The sequence below is a fragment of the Microcaecilia unicolor genome, chromosome 1 (genome assembly GCF_901765095.1).
Source record: "Microcaecilia unicolor chromosome 1, aMicUni1.1, whole genome shotgun sequence".
Classification (NCBI taxonomy): domain Eukaryota; kingdom Metazoa; phylum Chordata; class Amphibia; order Gymnophiona; family Siphonopidae; genus Microcaecilia; species Microcaecilia unicolor.
The window spans coordinates 551,080,635-551,104,649 of NC_044031.1; the positions used below are offsets into that span (position 1 = coordinate 551,080,635).

Below are 24,015 nucleotides of genomic sequence, written 5' to 3' on the forward strand. Positions count from 1 at the left end.
GCATCCATCTCCCCTCCCCCCCAATACCCCCACTGTTTTTTCTTAAAGGTGGTCTTCTGCTTATCCTACTCCAAAGCTTTCCTCTGACCTGTCCCACCTCCTCAGACATCATTTCATGATTCTGCCTGGGTGGGACAGGTCAGAGGGAAAGCTTCAGACCAGACAGCATATGTGCAATGCTGTCACTGGAGGAAGAAAGCAGAAGAGATGTATGGAGGAGACAGGAGACACTGCAATGTGATTAGTTTTAAAAAAATCATTATTAATGATTTAACCGCAGAGTTAACTGCGATTAAAGTGCAGCCCTAGTAGCCAGCATAGCTCCTTGTACTGGACACATGACCTGTGTCTCCCACCCGACTGTCAAAGGAATGTAACCATAAAACTAGCAACACAGAGGAAGACAAATCTCCTCAACTTTTTCACCTCTTCCTTCCTGTATGCTTTCTTTCTTAAAAGGAAGCAATGGAGAGTAAGGGGTGGAATGAAAAAGTTACAGGAACCGAACATCTCTCATAGTCCCCACATTACCAACCTCCTGATTTACAAGAGGTGAGGAAGTTTGGGGGGGGGGGGAGGGGGAACGGGGCAGCAGGTGAAAGGATACAGAGGAGAAGAGGAAAGTCAAGTGGGGGAAGGCAGGGTGTGACAAAAAATTCACCATGGGGACAGAGATTGTTTATTCTGGTCCTTAAGAGCCGTACACAGATATAACCACATATTATTATTATTATTTTAAATATGTCTATACCACCTATATCACAAAGACTAAAAACAAATCAAACCATAACAGTTCAATCTTCATAATTAAAAAAAGGTTGAAACAAAACATTTTGTCTTCAACAATTTCTTAAACTGTAGTACACTACTACAGTTCCAAAGCCAACCTGTCAGTATGTTCCACAGTGTTATCCCTGCAGGAACAAAGGCCATAGCTCGTGTTTCTGCATACTGAAGATTAAGTACCATGTCTGTTGAAAGTCTCATAGCAGCCTCTGATCAAAATTTACGTCTTGGATGTTAAACAGTCAACATATGTTTCAGATATAGTGGAGCAGCAGCAGCAAACAGTACCTGATGTATAACTGTCTTTGAATTGAATCCTACGAGGAACAGGCAGCCAATGTAATTTTTTTAAGCACTGGTGTTACATGAAAAACCTTTGTCACACCCATTCTTAGTGCTGCATTTTGGACCACTTGCAATGCCCTAATACTCAAAGATGACATACCAATGTACAGGGCATTGCGTAGTCCAAACACACCAAGACCAAACTTTGAACAACACAACAGCGGCTAAGAAAACAAATAGAATGTTAGGTATTAGGAAAGGAATGTAAAACAAAAATGAGAACGTTATAATGCCTTTGTATCGCTCCATTGTGTGACCGCACCTCAAACACTGTGTTCAATTCTGGTCACCGCATCTCAAAAAAGATATAATGGAATTAGAAAAGGTACAGAGAAGGGCGACGAAAATGATAAAGGGGATGGGAAGACTTCCCTATGAGGAATGGTTGAAGCGGCTAGGGCTCTTCAGCTTGGAGAAAAGACAGCTGAGGGGAAATATGATAGAGGTCTATAAAATAATGAGTGGAGTGGAATGGGCAGATGTGAATCATTTGTTCACTCTTTCCAAAAATACTAGGACTAGGGAGGCATGCGATGAAGCTACAAAGTAGTACATTTAAAACGAATCAGAGAAATGTTTTCTTCACTCAACGTGTAATTAAACTCTGGAATTTGTTGCCAGAGAATGTGGCAAAGGCTTAGCGGGGTTCAAAAAAGGTTTGGACGGCTTTCTAAAGGAAAAGCCCACAGACCATTATTAAAATGACTTGGGGAAAATCCACTGCTTATTTCTGGGATAAGCAGCATAAAATGTATTGAACTTTTTTAGGATCTTGCCAGGTATTTGTGACCGGGATTGGCCACTGTTGGAAACAGTATGCTCGGTTTGATGGACCTTTAGTCTGTTCCAGTGTGGCAATACATATATATTTATGTAAATATTACAGCTAGTCCAGGTCTAATATCTCAGTTCTTGAGTTATCAAAGGATTTGTTCTACTGATTTAAATTTTAAGCAGGAGGCAAAGATTTTGAAAGAGCAGCTTTTAGTGTGACGTGCTAACAATTTGGGCTACCATCTCAGTTTCTCTCAAAATTTAGACTTTGGAAAAATGGATTAGCACACTTAGAAGCCTAGTCTAAGTGCAAATTACTTTTGTTCTATGATTCCTTCTATTAAAGGCTTCCCACGTGAGCTTAAGCAGCAACATGTGATATAACCAAATATTATCTGAAGGACTGATAAATTTCACTTCTAAAACAAACAAAACAGTGTTTTAGTTAACAGAATTTAAGGTATTTTCTTATTCCAAAATGAATTATGTTACCATTACACTTATTTATAGGCTTCTAAGAACTCTAAGATTGAAATTGACTTCTAGGTGCCTATTTGTCTATTAAGGTTGTTCATGTTTAAAGTAAAAAATTAAGAATAAGTTATGAAAAAAATTGGAGAAAAGATACAGTATGTGGTAGAAATATAAAAGAAAAACACACAAGAATGTTATAACTAGTTAACTTGTACTCTTTTCAGAAATTTGGTAAAATTCCTCGATGAAATCAAGGACAGCTTTATGGAGAAGCTGGTACAGGAACCGACGAGAGAAGGAAAACTTCTAGACCTAGTCCTTAGTGGAGCGCATGATCTGGTGCGGGAGGTAATGGTGCTGGGGCCGTTTGATAACAGTGATCATAAATATGATCGGATTTGATATTAGCTTTGAAATAAGTATACATAGGAAATCAAATACGTTAGCGTTTAACTTTAAAAAAGGAAACTATGACAAAATGAGAAGAACAGTGAAAAGAAAACTTAGAGGAGCAACTGTGAGAGTCTCTTATGAGTTGTTTTTTTTTCTTCTTAAAGGTGGCAACATTTCCAGCTTTAATGCATGTGGGAAACAGAGGACTGTACAGTCTACGCAAGTAGCTGAATTGAGGAAGGTACATACCCCATCAAAACCTCTTTGGTACCCACAGTTGCAATGCAACTGTCTTAGAATTACAAACCACATGCAGATAATGCAGCTAAGAAATATATATTATCAGATGAAGTGCCAATGGCTGACTACAGACAGCAAATTAGTTTAATTAAACAACTTAGGCTGCTGGAAAATGGACTCTAATCTGTAATGAATATAAGGGGAAAAATTGCTGCCAGATCACCAATAAAGGAAAACGCCTCATGCACTAGAACCAAAAGCGCAAAGAGATAAGCTGAGCTTGAGGAAACAAATAAGGAGACTAAAATAAAACGATGATTTTATTTTTATTAATCTGCAGAAACCAGAGAGTACTGAATGTACCACTGAAGGCGCTTTCGTTCGCTGAAATTTCCTTAGCACTTGGGACACCAAAAACAAAGGCGCCAAAATAGCTCAGGACAAGGAGGATTCCTGTCCTCTTTATTCCAGTTGGAACCAGAATGGACTAGAAATGCTGAAGAGCTATAAAACAAATACAGGATTGAAGGAAGGCTACAGAAAACCCAAGTTATACGAAATATGGCTCAATGCTGGTTAAAGATAACTTACCTTATAAAAGGCAATATGAAGCTCCGTGTTTCAGAAACCAGAATAAAACCGGTTTTATTTAAACATTCAAAGTAAAGGAAAGAGTGAAGGAGGAGGGAGTGAGGAACTTGGTACTATCAAGTGGCATTCCCACCGCAGGAAAACATCAGAATAATTTGCCTGAGGGAGGTGGGGAGGGAGGGAGGGACTCAGCACTACCTGCTTCAGGACTGCATCAACGAAAGAATCCCCTTGCTCAACTGACATCAAGGTACACAACTGGGTCAGGAGCTGGCTGAGAAGCACCAGCTAGAAGCTGCAAGGTCCATCTACCATCCATAAAAATACTAAGCATTCTATGGCTACACAATACCCTTAAAAGTTGAATCATACAGAACTACTTTCCTTTTCTGTCTCCATCTGCTGGCTGACAAACACAACACCCACTTGTTCTGGATTGGCCTGGTATGGATGACAAGATCAATTTCTCTACCATCATATGCTGGCAGAAGGTAATAACACCTGCTAGTTCAGGATGGTACAGTCCTGATGCTAAGGAAACAAACGACATTATAAAACTTCTTGAAATGACTAAACAAAAGGTAATGGTTAATGTCATTACCCAGAAATGGTTCTTAGGTAATGAATACCACCAAAAGAAAAATATAGACAACAGATTAATAGAAGTACCTGCTGCTCCAGACTCTTGACTATAGCTAATAGATGAAGAGCGAATCGTTCGTAGGCGCAAACTCTGTGCTCTCTCTTGTCGAGCTGCATCACAGGTCTGGTTGGGATGCCAAATCTGTTTACAGTGATAACAAAACTCTGTGCCACATCCTTCACGGCCACAAGTTAATTTAGGACAGCTAGCACAGCCAAAGGCTATCACAGCATACCTTGAAAAGATTAAAAGAAGATAAGTTTGTCAGATCACCTTTCAATTCATTTAGCACTAACCACAAAAATAATGATTTTTTCCCCCTTATTCTGATATACTGATCGCTACTGATTGTGCACTGGACTTGAAATCGTTCATCCCAAATACATAATTCCCACTTCCCAAAAAATCTGAATAGCATTTTGTGTATAGTATTGCTAACAACTTATTTGTGTTATGGAGAACAAACCACCTGTTGAATGTACAATGACTTAAAAATGCAAATGAAACTTGTTACACCAAATATAGATATATAGTATGGTCATGTACCAACATAAAACAAAAGTGGATTCAAAAATAAAGATTTATTCTTTTATTGCTGAATACATTTTTGCAATTTGCATGCCACAACCATAAGCAGCAGAAAGATTGGAGATAGACAGAAAGCATTGTATATTTATACCACATCCACAAAAACTTTCTGTGACAGCACTCATAACTGCATCAACACATACAAGTAGAACATAGGGATTCTTTAACATAGTAGATCAACGATTCCATTTTCATCTAGAGTTTGGGTTAGCTATTTCATTACTCCAGATCTAACACCTTGTTGAGAAAGAACTTGGAAGCCACTTCATGCAGCAATATAGGATTTTATATTGCCATTTCCACACCCCTCCCAATCAGGGTATTCCTTTTCCTCTACCATCAACAGATAAGATCATTTCATTTATTCAGATAGATAAACTTGGTCCTCTCAAAGCTTCAAAGTAAAGAAAATAAAAACACAATACAAAAGATAAATAAAATTATACAGTTCAGAAGCTACTGTTTAGTGGATCCTTAGTATTAGACAAATCCACAATTCCAGAATAACATGTAAAGAATGTTTGTACGTTTGGGAAGCTCGCCAGGTGCCCTTGGCCTGGATTGGCCGCTGTCGTGGACAGGATGCTGGGCTCGATGGACCCTTGGTCTTTTCCCAGTGTGGCATTACTTATGTAAGGAAAAGGATCCGAGAACCAAAACTGTTCATCAACATACACATATTGGCTGAGGTATCCAGCAGAAACACAAAATGACCAACTATTTCCTCTCATAAGATTTAGAGCTAGAAAGCCCTAAACCGAGCTAATGCACCGATCCTCAAGGACTATTATTATAGGAAAGGGTATGTGAGAATAATCGGCCTGCTTGTCTTTTGAGAAAGCAAAGATACATACCTGCAGCTGGTGCTCCCTGAAGACAGCAGGCCAATTACTCTCACATCTGGGTAACGTCATCCGAAGGAGCATGGTATGGACGCTGACTAGCAAGTGAAGAAGAAAGTTCTAGTAGTGTCTCACTGCGTACGAGCTGATGACCTAAGGAAGGAACTTAAGACTGTGTGCAGCGGACTATTCTGTTGTGATGAAATTTAATATACTATGGATGAGCTACCAGGGCCTGGAGCTCACTGACTGCGAGCTGAAGTGACCGCCACCAGAAACACAATTTGCCAGGTCAAAAACTTCAGATGACAGATATCCAGAGGCTTAAAAGAAACTCTCATTAGCTAGGTGAGGACTACACTAAGATGAAACCTTACAGAGTTGGTTAGATAGAAGAGACACAGAATACTATAAATGCATCTGTATCTCTCCATGGTGCGATCTCACCTTGAGTAATGTATACAATTCTGGTCTCCCCATCTCAAAAAAGAAAGCAGAATTAGAGAATGTTCAAGGAAGTGCGATCAAAATGATTAAACACCGGAGTCTGCGAACGCATCTACGGTACTATGTAAGCCACACTGAGCCTGCAAATAGGTGGGAAAATGTGGGATACAAATGTAACAAATAAATAAATTAAAGGGATGAAACTCCTCTCACACGAGGAAACACTTAAGAGGTTAAGACTCTTAGCTTGGAAAAAAAGACTGGGGTGGGAATATGATAAATGTCTACAAAACTCCAAGTGGTGCAAAATGGGTAAACATGAATTGGTTGTTTATTCTTTCAAGAAGTAATAAGACTAGAGGACTCTCAATGAAACTACATGGTAAACTTTTAAAACAAATAGGAGGAAATATGTTTTCACTCAACGAATAGTTAAGCTTTGGAACTCTTTGCCAGTGGATGTGGTAACAGTGGTTAGTGTATCTCTGTTTAAAAAAAAAAAAAAAAAGGTTTCGACAAGTTCCTGGAGGAAAAGTCCACTGTCCCTGGGATTCTTAGCATGCAATCTTGCTATCACTTAGGATCTTGCCAGGTACTTGTGACCTGGATTGGCCACTGTTGGAAACAAGATACTGGACTAGATGGACCATAGGTCTGCCACAGTATGATTATTCTCATGTCATCTGATGCAACTGGGACAGAAATACTCTCCCAGAGCTCAGAACTTATTGAAAAGTTCTGAGAAAATGGAGCCTTTCCCACATACAGTAGTTCCCTCAGCAACAGTTCCACAGCTTAAAAACAGAGGCAACTCTTGGGAAGGTGGAAGGGACTCTACCTCATCAAACTTGCTGTCTACAGAAAACAGCTGTTTCAGGTGAGCAACACTACTTTTTCTGTTGACATGCAGGATTGAGGTGAGCACATATGGGCAACTTCCAAGCTTAGGGCTGCTCGTTTCAAATTGTTTTAGTCTTTAGAGCAGCCACATAGTCCATCACTAGAGTTAGCTCAGGGACAGATTACCCGATGCTAAAGCCTAGTGTAAACAATAATGTGCAGTAAAAGTAGGAAAGTAAGGTCACATAGCTGCTCTGTAGATGATATCTAGTGAGGCAGATAGAGCCACTGTCACTGAAGCTCTAATTTGATGAGACTCAACTTCGGAGCCAAGAGGAGCATCCACTTGTTCATAGCAGAATTGTATACATGAAGCAAGCAAGCCAGTTTGATAAATCCTTTTTGCAACCGGTATACCAGGTCTATTAGGAGACAAAGTTGAGAGATCTGCTAAACCACTGTGCCTTAGAGAGCTTCCTGATGTACTGCAAAAGATTTGCCATCCCTCAAACATATGCTCAGTTTTAATAGGCTGCTATGTACATGTTTAGTGCTACAAAAAAGCCCGTTACCCAGACTGATGCAAAAGCTTCCTCCTGTTGATGCCCCCAGAAGCCTCTGGGTCCTGCTCCAGCTGCCTACACTGAGGAAAAAAACTGTTTACTTCTGCCAGACACCCCCCCCCCCCCCCAGGGAGTGACTGGATCATGCACCAGCTGTCCATATTCAGCAGGTGGCCACCTGCTATCTTCTGCCTGATGCCATGTGAAGACCCTAGGTCCTGCTCCAGCCACCAATGGTGATAGCTTCCTGTTCGCTGATCTCAAAAACCGGTCCAGACAGTCAAATCTGAGAGTATTGGGAATTCCTGAAGGGCAGGAGGGGAATAATACAGTGGAATCTGTTCAGAAACTGTTACAGGATCTATTTGCCTCCCCGGCCCTCCTGGGAGACATCGTGGTGGAACGGGCGCATAGAGTACCTCGGCAGCCACCACCACCAGGGTCAAAGCCGAGACCTTTGTTGCTTAAGCTGATCAATTTCAGACAGAAGGAGCTAATACTGCAATGGGCTCAAAAAGACGGTCCCTTAAAATTTAAAGACATTCGTATTTGGCTGTTTCAGGATTATAGTGCGGAGTATGACAAGAAGTGTATGATGTTTGGAGAGGTGAAATGCTGCTTAAATTTACATGAAATACAAGTGGCAATGCTGTATCCAGATGTTCTTAAGATATGGTGGAAGGGAGAACAAATTACTTTTTCTGATGTAAAAGAAGCTTGGTGTTTTTTGCGTTGCTGCTGCTCTATACTCCACAGGGGTATTACACTGGAAGGTGGGAAGAAGTACTTCAAAAAAGTTTCAGGGCGGAGTGGTGGCCGAGCCATCAATCACCCAGCCACTGGTCGAAAATGGATATAGGTGATATTATACGTCAGATAGGCTACACAAGATCTACCCAAAGGTTTCAGCAGACTGCTGGAGAGAGTGTGGAGAATGGGGAACATTCATGCACATATGGTGGGAGTGCCCAAAGGTACAGACATTCTGAGTTCAGGTGTTGGAGTTGGTTAACACGCTAGGTACAGTGGGGGAAATAAGTATTTGATCCCTTGCTGATTTTGTAAGTTTGCCCACTGACAAAGACATGAGCAGCCCATAATTGAAGGGTAGGTTATTGGTAACAGTGAGAGATAGCACATCACAAATTAAATCCGGAAAATCACATTGTGGAAAGTATATGAATTTATTTGCATTCTGCAGAGGGAAATAAGTATTTGATCCCCCACCAACCAGTAAGAGATCTGGCCCCTACAGACCAGGTAGATGCTCCAAATCAACCCGTTACCTGCATGACAGACAGCTGTCGGCAATGGTCACCTGTATGAAAGACACCTGTCCACAGACTCAGTGAATCAGTCAGACTCTAACCTCTACAAAATGGCCAAGAGCAAGGAGCTGTCTAAGGATGTCAGGGCCAAGATCATACACCTGCACAAGGCTGGAATGGGCTACAAAACCATCAGTAAGACGCTGGGCGAGAAGGAGACAACTGTTGGTGCCATAGTAAGAAAATGGAAGAAGTACAAAATGACTGTCAATCGACAAAGATCTGGGGCTCCACGCAAAATCTCACCTCGTGGGGTATCCTTGATCATGAGGAAGGTTAGAAATCAGCCTACAACTACAAGGGGGGAACTTGTCAATGATCTCAAGGCAGCTGGGACCACTGTCACCACGAAAACCATTGGTAACACATTACGACATAACGGATTGCAATCCTGCAGTGCCCGCAAGGTCCCCCTGCTCCGGAAGGCACATGTGACGGCCCGCCTGAAGTTTGCCAGTGAACACCTGGATGATGCCGAGAGTGATTGGGAGAAGGTGCTGTGGTCAGATGAGACAAAAATTGAGCTCTTTGGCATGAACTCAACTCGCCGTGTTTGGAGGAAGAGAAATGCTGCCTATGACCCAAAGAACACCGTCCCCACTGTCAAGCATGGAGGTGGAAATGTTATGTTTTGGGGGTGTTTCTCTGCTAAGGGCACAGGACTACTTCACCACATCAACGGGAGAATGGATGGGGCCATGTACCGTACAATTCTGAGTGACAACCTCCTTCCCTCCGCCAGGGCCTTAAAAATGGGTCGTGGCTGGGTCTTCCAGCACGACAATGACCCAAAACATACAGCCAAGGCAACAAAGGAGTGGCTCAGGAAGAAGCACATTAGGGTCATGGAGTGGCCTAGCCAGTCACCAGACCTTAATCCCATTGAAAACTTATGGAGGGAGCTGAAGCTGCGAGTTGCCAAGCGACTGCTCAGAACTCTTAATGATTTAGAGATGATCTGCAAAGAGGAGTGGACCAAAATTCCTCCTGACATGTGTGCAAACCTCATCATCAACTACAGAAGACGTCTGACCGCTGTGCTTGCCAACAAGGGTTTTGCCACCAAGTATTAGGTCTTGTTTGCCAGAGGGATTAAATACTTATTTCCCTCTGCAGAATGCAAATAAATTCATATACTTTCCACAATGTGATTTTCCGGATTTAATTTGTGATGTGCTATCTCTCACTGTTACCAATAACCTACCCTTCAATTATGGGCTGCTCATGTCTTTGTCAGTGGGCAAACTTACAAAATCAGCAAGGGATCAAATACTTATTTCCCCCACTGTAAGGGGGGATATCCCCGACAAGTGGAATATTGTTTGTTGCATTCTCGGCCCAAGGAAAGTCGGGTGCAGGCTCATAAGCTAGCTATACAATTTTTTTGTGGCAGCCAAGCTGGCACTAGCACGGGCCTGGAAGCAGTTGGAGGTCCCATCTATGCAACGGGTACTGCACAAGGTGGACTATATACACCAGATGTCTAAATTGACAGCTCTGAGGAGGGGGCATATTCAATTGTTCCAGAAAATATGGCAACTGTATGAGCAGTTGAGAGATTTACTATTACCACCACCTTAGGATTGGGGGGGGGGAGGATAGTGAAGGGAGGGAGGAACAAATTATAGGATATGTTAAGAGTTCTAAGATATTGTAAGAAGAAAGACTTTGTATTACTAAGTTGGATAATTGTGACAATGATGCCTGTTTTGTAAATGTTACTGCATAAAATTATAAATAAAATTGAAAAAAAAAGATTAAAAAAAAACAAGAAGAGTGTAGCTAGATGCTAAGAAATGCTTTAGAAAGAAAAAAAGTTCATTTCATTTCTATCAATTACCAATTGCAACTACATACGCTCCAAATGCAAATGTACTGCTTTCATACACTAACACTTTGGGACATTCAATCTTTTTTGTAACCCTGGTTTATGAGCATATTGTTAGCAAGATTAGAAACGCTACAACTCTGCAATTAAGTTAACTTTACAAATGACTGGCCAGCCCAGCAGTTATCACTCAAAAGGAGAAGTTACATCTTACCTGATAATTTACTTTCCTTTAGTCAGTGACACTGTTCTGAATGGGTTGTTATCCCCTCTTACAAGATGAGGTAGAGAAGACCGAATTCTATCACAGACATCACAGCATTAACTGTGGTGCTCCCTGGAACAACAGTATGCACCCAGCCCCATCAACCATTGCACAATGATAAAACAAGCGAGCAAATCACCACAGAGTGGCACTCATTACCTGCATATACCAGGGAACAGCCATCTCACAGGAGCCCCATATAGCTGCCAATCTGAATTATAAATTGGTCCTTTTTTTCTCCCCCATTTGTCCAATGAACTGAAAGGGAACACAAAGCACACCCAGAACCCCGAGCAGAGAACTTCCCATATAAGGGGCCTCAAGAGCTGCCTTAATCCACCTCACAATGGAGGCCATCGAAGCCACCTCATACTTCCGAACGCCATGGAAAAAGTAAAAAAGGTGGCCCAAGACACTATACTCATTAGTCTCCTTGAGGTACCAGAGCAACGTCTTTCATTCGTCCAGCTTGTGACGTCTCCGTTCCTCTGGCGATGATCCCTGCCCCACAAAAGAGGGCAAACAAACCCCCTGATTCACATGGAACGGAGACACCACCTTCAGAAGAAAAGATGGAACTGTTCGCAAAGACCCAGAATCCTCTGAGATGGAGAGATAGGGATCCTGACACAACAGGGCCAAAAACACCATCTTGAGGGTAAGATCCTTGAAGGAAGCCAAGCGCATTGGCTTGAATGGAGCCTTGGACAGTGCCTGGAGGACCAGACTGAAGTGCCAAGAAGGAAAGAAAGAACGGAGAGGGGGATGCAGATGTGCCACTCCCTACAGAAACCGATCCACCTCTCTATGCAAAAGGCAGAGAGATGCCCTTCACCTTCCCCCGAAAGCTGGGCAACACAGCCACCTGGACCCTCAGGGAGCTCCAAGGTCAGCCTCTGTTCCAGGCCCTGCTATAGAAAGCCTAAAACATCGGGAATCTGAGCCCTCCAGGGAGAAAGGGACCATTCCCCACACCAGGTTTCAAACACACATCAGACCCTGACATGAGCCAGGAACGTAGAAGACTTGCTGGAATGAAGCAGGGTAGAAATCACAGCAGGGGAAAACGTTAATTTCTCTAAAGGTCACCTATCAACAGCCCTACCATACGCCAAAAAGGGATCCGAATTAAAGAGCTGCACAGGAGTGGGGACAGCGGAAATCCCGCAGGGGATGGACAAGGGTCCTCAGGGGTTTCTCCGGAACCATAAGGGTAACCAACCTATGCTTTCCCTCCCCGCACATACCTGAAGTCACCCTGGTAGTCTAGTGGCTTGTTTCAGGGCAAGAAAGATCCCCACTCAGAAGCATGGGTCGGAAGGAGCCCCCTTTCAAGGCACCATGAAATAAATGGAATACTGACCCATGAAAGTTTCAAGAGGAGGTATGGACACCACTTCCCCCAGCTCCACCAGAGACTGCAAGGTAACTAAGACCTCTCACTTGGTGTCCGTGGTGCATCAGGACTCCAAGAAAATCTTGCCTAAGGATGAAGCGAATCTGAGTTTGTAACAATCTCTGATAATATCTAAAACCCACTAGTCGGAAGTATCTTTGGCCACTCTTCGTAGAAGAGAGTCTGCCGACCCCCTATCTTGATCCCTGAAGAGCAGACCAGTGCTCTATCATTGGGAAGAGCATTCACCCACTCCCTGACACACTGAAGCGCCCGAGGGCCGCTTACCACCTTGAAAGGAGGAACGTTGTTGAAACCGGGGATGCTGAAACACTCCCGACAGACCGGCCTGTACTGGCATGTCTCCCAAAGACGGGGCCTCGAAGCCCCTACCCAGGGAGCGGTCTTGGGCTTATCCTTGGGAAGTCTCCAAAACACAGTCACCCAAGTCCTTGACAATCTTATACAGGTCCTCCCCAACTAGGAGTCTGCCTCAAAAGGACAGCCCAGTGAGCCACTGCTTGACGCCATATCCGCTGCCCAATGACGGAGCTACAACAACCATCAAGAGGAGACCACCAGCACCATCTGTTTGGCCGAGGCATTTACTAGAGCATAAAGAGTCAGCTAATTAAGCTAACCCTGACTCCATGTGGGGCAACATTCCCGCCCCCTCCCCTCCAAGTAGGAGCCGAGGCCTGGTTCTGCTCTAGATCCTGCTGCAACCAGTTAAGGCACGCTCTAGCCGCATAAGAGCTGCAGATCGAGGCCTGTAGAGCTAGTGCAGACACCTCAAAAGCACGCTTCAACAATGCCTCCAAATACCGATCCTGCAATGTCCTTCAATGCCATTACTCCCACCACTGGGAGAGTGATCTTCTTGATAACTGCCACCACCAAGGTTTCCACCTTAGGAAGGGCAAACCTTTCCACTTAGTCCACACCAACCAGATACAGGCGAGCCATGGTCCTAACCACCTTTAAACCTCCATCAGGGTCGGATCACTGGGCCGTGATAAGCTCCTGAATGGCCTCATGCACCGGGAAAACCTTAGACGACTTTCTCGTGCTTGCCTTCTTAGAATTCACCACAGCTGCAGCTTGCGCCTCCAGGTCAGCAATGTTCAGCTCCTCCAAGGCACTAGAAATGAATGAAGGCAATTCCTCCCTATGGAACAGATGCACCATGGTTGGGTCATCAGGTTCCTCCTGGATAAACTCACCCTCCTCCAGCTCATCTACCCTAGAAGGGAGTAAGAAGTCTCGTCAAAGACGTCAACAAAGACAAGGAGGACAATTGCCTCCTCTCGAGCTGGATCTTCAGTAGAAGTCTGCAACACCTGTTCCAAGGGTCCAGAGAAAACCTCCAGGGCATGGGTGTAGTTCGACTGTTTCATTTGGGGGTGCAAAGGAAGGGGCGGGGCATATTAATTCATTTGCATATATATATGCAAATAAATTTGCTAATATGGAGAAACGGAGAAAGAGTTGGCCCATGCTGTTATGAACTGTGTTTGCAGAATCAGGTCTGTTGTTCCCTTCCTGTCTATATCTTTTGTTATAGGCTACTTTAGTGGCTGGAAGAAATGAGTGATCTAGGCAACCATGTAACAATATTGAGAGGGAAAGAACAGTCCCCTAGCCAACATTTCAAAATGACTAGGGTGCCAAAACACCTCCTTAGACTCAATAAAGCAGCTCTCTCAATATTGGCAAGTTAGTTCCCATCCAAAGATATACGGGAACTAAATTTAGTTCAAAACAAGTAAAGCCCTGAGTGTAGTGATCAAGGCACCCTTTGATCGCGGAAGCCCCACTTCTAAACCAGTTTAGCCCCAGAACCACTTCTCTCTCAACACTGCTGTAGCTTGGTCCGTTGCCTTCCAAAACCTGAAAACCTTTCACTTCTGCCCTGTAATCAATCAACGCCTTGCCATCCGGACTGTGGCCACACACCCTCCCTCCTTCCTGACTGCTTCTCCCTTCCTTCCGTCCCCGAAATGCAGCAGCCCCGGACCGCCTCCCTTCACCACGGTCCCCTGATTGGCCAAAGGTTAGCAACTGAGGAGACTGTAGGTAAAAACCGGCAGAGAGAGGGTGTGCAGTGCTTGGGGGAAGAATGCAGAGGAGACCTCCGACAGCCACCCACACACCTAGGCTTCGCAGCATCTCCCATCTCTTTAGAATGACAACGTGGATGCAGCAGCTAACAGGTTTGCTTGTTGTGTTTTGTGAATGGCGACGGCTGCGCGGGGGAGTGGAAACAGAGATTTAACTTCGTTAGAGTGGACTAGATAGGCTGGCTTACTTCCGATCCACTCTAGTACCAAGGTGCAGCGGCAAACAGGTGGCGGTAGTGAAAGCAGCAACCAGCCAGGTTTGACTCCGTTCTTCCTTCACTTCCCTGCCCTCTCTGCGTCCCGCCTTCCTCTGATGTCATTTCCTTTCGGGTGGGCGGGACGCTGAGAGGGCAGGGAAGTGAAGGAAGGACGGAGTCAAGCCTGCCTGGTTGCTGCTTTTACTACTGGAGTGGCGCCCCGCCCGCCAGCTCATCGCTGCGGGTAAGAATAAGTCATCATCGTTGTTGTCGTCGTTTGGGGGGGCAATGCCCCCCTGACCCCCCCCCCCCCCAGTCTACACCCATGCTCCAGGGAAGAAGCTACAGGAAGAGGAATGAACTGAGGCAAAGCCCTTTTTAAAACATAGGCCTGTTGTAGAAAAACAAAACATTCAGGGGAGGAAAAAAAAACAACTCAGTAGGGCCCGTAGACCCTGCAGCCATCCCCAGGAAAGTCCCCAAAGCAGCGCTGGTACTCTAAGCAAAACACGCACTCAAACCAGCACCAGCCCGCGAGGCCTCCGAAACCACGAGAGCACCCAACGCATCCGGATGGGAAGCAGAGCTCTCAGAGGAAAGGAAAGTGCCATCACCCACCAAAACTTCAGTGCAGTTGCCACACAAATTCCCATGCAGATCTCTGTTTTCCGTAGCTGGAACATCTCTTTATAGTCTCCGCTGCCATCGCCATACCACTCAACACCGCCACTCACACACAAGTGCAAAGAAAGGCAAGGTACTCACCAACCTCGGGAAACAGCCTCATGCTTGCAGGCAGCAGCGGATCCTTCCAGCAAGATGCCCGCTGCCAAAAAGGCTCAGCAGACTGAGGCAATTACCTCCATGAAAACAGAGGATTCCTGTCTGTGTGTTTTCTCTTGGCTTTTTTTTTTTCCTGTGCAAGCTTTAAGAATCTCCCCCCCCCCCCCAGACGGTGGGGAATGATATAGACCAGCACAAACACACTGGGAGGAAGAGGACCAGAGGGTAAGGCAAGGACCCAGGCTACCAAGTATGCCCCTGATACTGCTTAGCCAAGCACCCCCAAAATTCAACTGAATAAGGAGCCCAGGATCTATCCCAGAAAGAATCCAGGAGTTGGTCAGAAGCTATACATCACCTGCTGGGGATAGAGATAGTGAAGGAGGAGCTGGCCATCTGGTATCACTGCCTTCAGATTTGGTAATCTCTATCGCCACCTGCTGGAAGATAGACACAACCCACCAGTTTCTGGATTCATCTGTGCAGAAGCTAAGGCATTCAGTCTTCTCTACCTCCATCTGGTGGTAGGAGTGAATAACTGCCTATTCATTCAGAACAATGAAGCTGACACTAAGCAATAATTCAATGGTAATTTTTCATGTAGTAGACAAACATACCTTAGAAGATTAACAAGGGAATAAAAGAAATATTTTAAATGGCATTTTCTTACCCACAGTCAGGAGCTGGGCACCACCTACAATCAGGGTCTGCCACAAGCCACCGCCTAAGCATAAATTCTTCATATTTTTCCATCAGGATATCATCATTAAGTATCAAACGTATATCATGGGGATTAAAACGTTCTGAGCACTCAGGACAACTGATATTAACTCTACTCTCAGAAATTTCTATTCGTAGATACTGACGTAAGCAATCTGCACAAGATCTGTGGTGACAAGTCATTATTTCTGGGAACCTGTCCTTTGAGTGCCGAAGAAGGCACAACGGACACTCCAAGGAGTCTCCACTTTTACTGTTAGAAGTAGTTCCACTATCAGAAGAGGTACATGTGGAAAAGGCAGAGTTCTTATCCGTGCATAATTCTGAGTGTATGCTTTCAATACTTGCGATTCCATCCAATCCTCCATTTAACTCCCTTGACTTGCGTTTTGTGTCCTTCTTTCTTCGAAAGAGAGAGCCTAATGTAATTCTTCTCTTTGGGGCCTTTTTAACTGATGGCAGACTAACAGAGGAAGTAGAAGACTGCAGGTCACGATCTGAACCCATTTGTCGATGCAAACTCATCTCTTGAGTGTTCACTGAATGTGTGTCAAAGTTCACATGTAACCCAGATCATCTTTATAAATAAAATCAATGTAAACAGAAGAAAAAATGCGAAGACATGTTGTAAAGAAACTGTGTTTGAAAAGTCTGCCTCATTTAGATGATTTCTTCATATTTTATTTCCAATAAGCCATATGCAGAAAATTCTGTGAAAAGATAAAAAACAAAACTCAGTTTAGTTTTTATGTTTTGTTTTTTTACAATTTACCAAAAATGCTTGTGAGAGAAAAACAAAACCACCCTGCAGGCAACCTATATAAAACAATGATTCTAATAAAGGTAAAATACTGCTGCACTGTGGTGAGGAGGAGAACAGAGGAGAGAGATGATTCTGCATGTGGTGGAGAGGAGGAACAGGAGAGAGAGAAGATGCTGCAGTTTAGAGAGGGTAGGGGAGAGAGAATATGCAGAATTGTAGGGGGATTAGGGAAGAGAGGAGATGCTGCAGAGGAGAGCTAAAATACTACTCTGTGGGGGGGGGGGGGGGGGAGAGAGGATGCTGGGCTAAAATGAAAGCAGGTGTGATATTGAGGGGGAAGATGCTGGGAATGGTGGAACAAAGTGGGAAAGGCTATGGGTCTTGTCAAGGAGATGCATGATTGGAGGATAGTGAATGCATGAAGGAAATAGGAGGCAATGGAAGCAGTGAGAGGGGAAATGAGAGTTACAAGGTAAGAGAAGGAAATGGAAAGTTGACAGGTAAAAATTAAAAAGGAGAAGGAGAACAAGAGGGTGAGAAAGGAGGGTAACATTTGAGTAGAGAAGCAGAAAAAGATGGGGAGGAAACTGCTAAAAGATCAATATTTCAGACAGATATAGTAAGGGAATGGAAGCGACAGGAGGAGAGAGAAAAAAAAATGAGAAACTGGCATCAACATGACTGAAAAATAAAATGCCCAGATAATGAAGGTAAGAAAAAATATTTTATTCTGAACTTATTAATTGGAATATGTGCATTTCAGCTGTATTTACACTGTGTTCAGTACAAAAGAAAATGCATTTCTTTTTTCATTTCTTCAATGTTGCAGCATGTGTGAAGTTTGACTTCTTGGGGTTCCCAGTACAATTTGTCTTCATATTTCTATTTCAAATTTGTGATCCCTTGTTATGTATTCGGGACAGGTTTGTCTGCTTTGTGTGTGACTGATGTGTAATATTCTGTTGGCATGTAATTTTTGTGTAGAAATCTGTAGCAGCCCCACTTGTTCTTTTACCAGTAGTAGGTGTATTGATGATGAAGGGCCCAGTGTGATATTGGTAGTGCTGCCTATTCATTGATAGGGTTTTTGCTGTTTGAATCACAGGAAATAATGCTACTGTCGTATGGCAGGTTTGATACATATATGTTAGGATTTTTTTCAGGTTTTATATTTTACAGTGTGCCTGGTAGTGGAGAGATTTGTGTTGCTATTACTCAGATGACATGAGAATCAAAATATTTTTTGTATAATGACTTCTATCTAGAAAGTTCTGATATGCAGCTGTTTGGGGGAGGTAGGGGTTTTGTAGCTGCAGAGCATGTTTACATTTAATTCACAAGAATTGCTATACTGTGTCAGTCCAAAGGTCCGTGAGGGTCATGGATGCAGTGTGTCACATATGCCTGCACTATCAGGTGTGTCCTGAGAAAAAATGTTGAGATCCACTGAACAAAACAGATCTGCAACACCTGAAAGGCAGTAGCGTTCAGTTGTACAGAATATAAAAACATGGACAGTGAAAGCAAAAGCATGAAGAAACCACACTAGAGCACTGAAGAACACTGCAACAGCATAGTATAGTGTAGTACAATCACGCCACACCAATGCACAGCCTTATTACACCATGGGAACCTTAAAGCACAGACTTAAGTGCAACCATACAGATCAGTAGTAAACGATTCCCATTCTAGTGAGGTCAAAGAGACTCTCCCCTTGGGTTTGCCAACAGAACCCCCATGAGGTCCCCCTTAGATGCCACCAATACCTAGAAAAAAAATCCCAAACACATAGTCTTCCCTGGTGGGTCCTGGAGTGGTCTAGCAGCACTCAAGCACAGGAAGTTAAAAGAAAATTTGTATGTTATGACCAAATTTCACCTTCCTTACCATCCTGTTAGATCAGTTCAGATGAGTACAGTGTACCAAAATTTCTAGGCCAGGGCAGGAGGAAGACAAGTATCTGTACATAATATTTAAACTGCTTTGACAGTACCACAGAAAGGCAGTATATTACTACTATACTACTTATTTCTATAGCGCTACTAGACGTACGAAGCGCTGTACACTTGTGCATTTCCCATACCTATGGGAAAAGGTCAGGTCATGACATCAGTTCCCTTCTACGAAAACCCAGCCTCAAATAGTAAAGCCAAGGGAGGAAGAAAACAGGAACATCGACCAAGCTGCCCCTTCTCCCCCAAACATACGGTATCCAATCTTAGGGCCCTGTTTACTAAGCCGCACTATAGGTGCGTTAGCGTTTTTAGCGAGCGTTAACCATGTACACACCTATAATATCCCTATAGGCACCTACACAGCGAGCGTGCTAATTGTAGGCGCATTAAAAAAACCCGCTAATGCACCTTTGTAAACAGGGCCCTTAGGTTGGGACCTGCCAACAAACATTTCATCCTAAGAATACAGAGCAGGCCACAGTTTCATTACGACTGTCGAGTATATGAGCGACAGCATTGGAGCCTCACTGTTCACTCCTTTGAGCACAACCAGACAACCACAGAGAGACTAAGTACTGAAAATGGGACCAGACACCTGAAAAGTCTTAACAACCACTCCTGAGCAACTGTTGCCCCCCCCCCCCCATTCCCTCCATCTAATTTAAAAGCTATTCTCTCTCCTTTTTAAATGTTAGTGCCAGCAGCATGGTTCCATCCTGGTTAAGGTAGAGTCCATTCTTTTGGAATAGGCTCCTCCTTCCCAAGAATATTGTCCAGTTCCTAGCAAATCTAAAACCCTCATCCCTGCACAATCATCCCATCCATGAATTGAGACTTTGGAGCTCTGCCTGCCTCTTTGGTCCTGCGTGTGGGATGGGGAACAGTTCTGAAAAGCTACCCTAGATTTTAGCTTTCTATCTAAGAGCCTAAATTTGGCTTCCAGAATCTCCTTTCCACATTTTCCTATGCCTGTACCAAGACAGTCAGCTCCTCCCCAACACTGTCTAAAATCTTATCTAGGACAAGTGCCACAACAGGCAGGCAAGTGATCCTCACGACCACCAGCCACCCAGCTATCTACATGCCTAATGAGTGAATCTCCAACTACAATGGCCATCCTAAACCTTCCCTCCTGGGCAGAAGCCCCTGGAGATACATTCTCAGTGTGAGAGGATATTGCATCCTCTGGAGGGTAGGTCCTGGCTACAAGATCACTTCCTGTCTCCCTAAGATGATGCTTTCCCTTCAGGTGACCTTTCTCCTCCATGGACGCACAGAGGTTGCCAGACTACAGGTGGGACTTCTCTACTATGTCTCTGTAGGCCTCCACTATATACCTCTGTCTGCCTCTGCTCTTTCAACTCTGCTCCTCTAGCCTCCAGGGATAGGACCTGTTCTCCGAGTGCTAGGAGCTCTTTGCACCGAGTACAAACATATGACCTCTCACTGATTGGGAGATAATGGACTATTCTGAAGTTTACCATAGCATCATGATAATCACAGGAAACCTCATTTTAAAGTTCAGGCCAGGGGTGGGTGGGAAAATTTGACCTCTGATTTATAAGCCCTTTCCCTAATTAAACTTTCTAGCTTTCTAATTGGCTCATCTCTATCAGCCAGTAATTTAGCTCTTAGAAATAGTCTACTTAGGTCTAAAGAAGGGAACCTACACATAATACAAACAATAATAATTTTAAAAAACATTAAATATTAGCCTAGTCTAGAATATAACTAATTGCAGAGGACGTCAGTCTACAAATTCCTACTCCATTAGTAACTTAATTAAGAAACTATCAATAACAAGATGCAGAGAGCAGTGAGATGAGGGCAATTCAGTCTTTTGAACTGAGTGCCACATGTTTAACTGCTAGCCTATGAAACTGTTAATAGAGACTTTAAATGCTAAAACAAACAAGAAACCCCTATTCCTTAAACTGACTTTGCTAAATAAGCACAGTAACTTAAAAATAAAGACATTGACACCTACTGAACTTAAGTTTACCTTTTCCCAAGCTTAAAAGCAAATTCCCAGCAAATAACACAGCGCCTCTTCTGTTTTTACGTATTTGATTGTACTACTAGTGTCTAATGTGAACACCAAAAAAACTCAAAACAAATTTCAGCTGGGAAAATGAATTTTGTAACTCAGACTGTGACATTCAATATTTTATCTTTTTCTACAGTTAGCAAGCACACACTGTCTTCTACTGAAGAAATATCTTGTAAATCAATGCAAGGAGGATACCAAAGTTCTAAAATACACTGCACATTTTTGATCTTCTAAAGATATAAATTAAAGATTGCCTCTTGGTGTGCCCATAATATATAAGTACACTAAAACTGCTAATATAAATAATATAAATAATATGCAAATCAAAACTACAGGTCCAAAATCATTTTATCTGAACCACAATTAACAGAAACACTCAAATTATCACTGTGGATATTAGGTAGCCTAGTGATAATATTAATGGAGTTTGGGAACCAGAAGCTCAGGGTTTAAATCCCATTCCATATATATGGGGAACTGCATAATACATATGACCCTTCGTCTTCTATCACCCCATACATATCAGCGTAATCATACCTATTATATGTAATTTCTCATACAGCAGTCCAGTTTAGGGTGCTATGTAAATAATGAAACAAGTCATTCCAGGAGTGAGACAATTATTAAATCCCAAATTATCATATCATAAAATCAAAACCACAAACGGGCAGATGTTCAGAAGCAAATGCAGGTGCTAGAGGCCATTAGTGCCAGACTAGCACCTGCGTTTGCCTGCACCCCAGAATCAGAGCCGGAAAGCACATGAAACAAGCTCACTGGTTCTGACCGCTAACTGCATGCAAATGAGCGTCTCCCACATTCTTTCCTTATGATCAGCAGGCAGTGCGTCAAACAAGCGTGCTGCAACCCTATGCCAGCTCCAAGTTTGGGTTTGCCAAGCAAGGAAGGAATGGGGGAGATCAGCAGAAGAGGTTTGACATGGATTGTCTCCTGGACCTGTCAAAACTAAGCCCGTCCCCCCAACACTAAAAAGACCCTGGTGGTCCACTGGGACCGCTAGCTCTTCTCACCGGTGACGGGTGCCTTGATGTTGGAGGAGGGAGGGACTAGCACTCCCTTCCACCTCAGCGGGTGGCTCATCAAAATGGCAGCGCCTGCCCGGTGCATCGTGGGATGCGCTGGGCTTATATGCAAATTAGGCCCTGCCCAGTGCATCCTAGGATGTACCGGGCAAGGCTCCACCATTTTGAGGAGGTACCCACAGAGGAAGGAGTGCTAGTCCCTCCCTCCTCCAAATTCGAGGTAGGCGGAGGCAGGTGAGGAGAGCTAGTGGTCCCACTGGACCACCGGGAGAAAATCTCGGATCTGTCAAACCTCTTCTGCTGTTTGACAGGTCTGGGTTTTGTTTTTTTAAACAGCCTGGACATGTCAAAAAAATCTTCCATGGGAAGACTGTCCACAATCCTCCCACAGAAGTATCCCCATGATCGAAGCCATTAGCACCCTTAAATTTGCATGATATTAGCTTCAATCATAGGGGTGTTGTTTCACAGCACTGTTATGTTGCAAGTTTTAGAGCACTATTCAGAACAGCGCAGGATATTTGATCATCTGCCCGTGCCTCCTATGTTTGGGACTTCTGATCTAAGCAAGGAGACATTAGCTACATAAAGCTAGTCAAGAAAAGAGTCAAACCAGACCAATAAAAATGTGTTTCATTATATTGTTTATTTTTATTTGCTAACCTTTAATACTGTTTAATTAAGATTTCTGTCTCAAGGTACATAAATAAAATCAATGTGCAATATATTTGTATTGTACTGCTTTAACACTTGAAAGGCCTACACAAATACACAAATATTATCTTTTAGATTGTAAGCTCTTTGAGCAGGGACTGTCCCTCTGTGTTAAATTGTACAACGCTGCGTAACCCTAGTAGCGCTTTAGAAATGTTAAGTAGTAGTATTAAATTATTCCAGTAAAAAAAGAAAACAAAAAAGGGGGTGGGGAGTATCACCTTTAACGTGATCGCCCTTTACTTCCAAAGACAACTACACTACCCTCAGCAGGTATATGAAAGTGAAAAATACTCATTTCTACAATCATAAAAGAACTGAAAGTGAATACTACAATAACGATTGAAAGCGGAACTAGTAAGACTAATTAACTGAACTAATCCTAAAGCAATCACGGAACTAAAAACGACACACAAGGCAAAACTGTAGTAAGACAGTCGATACAACCAAGCAACATTTCAAGCCACTTGTAAACAAAACACGAACAGGAAAATAATGTTTTATAGGAAAAATTAGTCTCGCCAATCCGAGCTTCACTTTCAGATCGCAAGTTCCGCTCACACTAAGGCAAGTTAAAAGTTGTAGCCGTTCCGGCCCTGGAAGTGTGAAAGGTATAGAGTACTCCCCCTCCCCAGTGCCTGGGAGAGCCTTCACGGCATCCGAGCAGCAACAACAACCGAAAGCGAGCCCAGACCCCAGAGATAGAAGCCACCATAGTCCCAGCAGCTCCAGAGCGCTCCGGTCGTGTTCTCCAGGCTCGAACCAGGCCTGACCTAAAGGCTGGAGTCAGAAACCAGACCACATTGGGAGTGGACGAGAGAAGAAAAGCCCAGCTCCGCCACGGTCCCTGGGCCGTCCTTTACCTTTCACTCCACGTTCCAACCTTCCCAGCGGCAGTTCAGAAAAGGAAATGAGAGCCGAGTTGCCGAACAGGGCGGCGGCAGCGCCACCTCCCCGCGCTCGTAGTCTCAACTCGCCCGACGCTCCTCCAAGTTGCAATCTCTAAAGCAACGGCCTCGCCGCTCTTTCCGGCCTGGCGTCACCTACAGCAAAGGGAGATGCGCGTGCTCAAACAGCGAAACTGTGTTGGATACAGCAGGCTGCCACCCCACCTCCCACTGCGCACGCTCTCCAGTGACGTCAATCAATCACCCACTCAGTCTGGCGGCGTTGTCTCGCGATTTAGAAAGAACGAAAGGGTTATTCCCGGAATGGGATGGGGAAACGGCCTCTCAACTTAAAGCTCCTCCCCTTCTCCGACCTGTCCAAAAAAAAAAAAACCCAGTAAAATTCTGAACCTAAAATTAGTGCTTGCGGTTTCGGTGGG

At 43.8% G+C, this 24,015-nt stretch overlaps 1 protein-coding gene across 1 annotated transcript in view; it reads right to left on the minus strand.

The window, feature by feature from the left end:
• RNF19A (ring finger protein 19A, RBR E3 ubiquitin protein ligase) overlaps positions 1 to 23,792 on the minus strand; it is a 104,896-nt gene extending 81,104 nt beyond the window's left edge. Inside the window, exons 1-3 of the mRNA XM_030217305.1 lie at positions 23,552 to 23,792; positions 16,114 to 16,873; positions 4,273 to 4,481 (exon numbers count right to left, since the gene is read on the minus strand). Of these exons, the coding sequence (XP_030073165.1) occupies positions 4,273 to 4,481; positions 16,114 to 16,688 (784 nt within the window). The 5' untranslated portion in view covers positions 16,689 to 16,873; positions 23,552 to 23,792. The remainder of the gene's footprint in view (positions 1 to 4,272; positions 4,482 to 16,113; positions 16,874 to 23,551) is intronic.
• Positions 23,793 to 24,015: the final 223 nt, after the last annotated feature.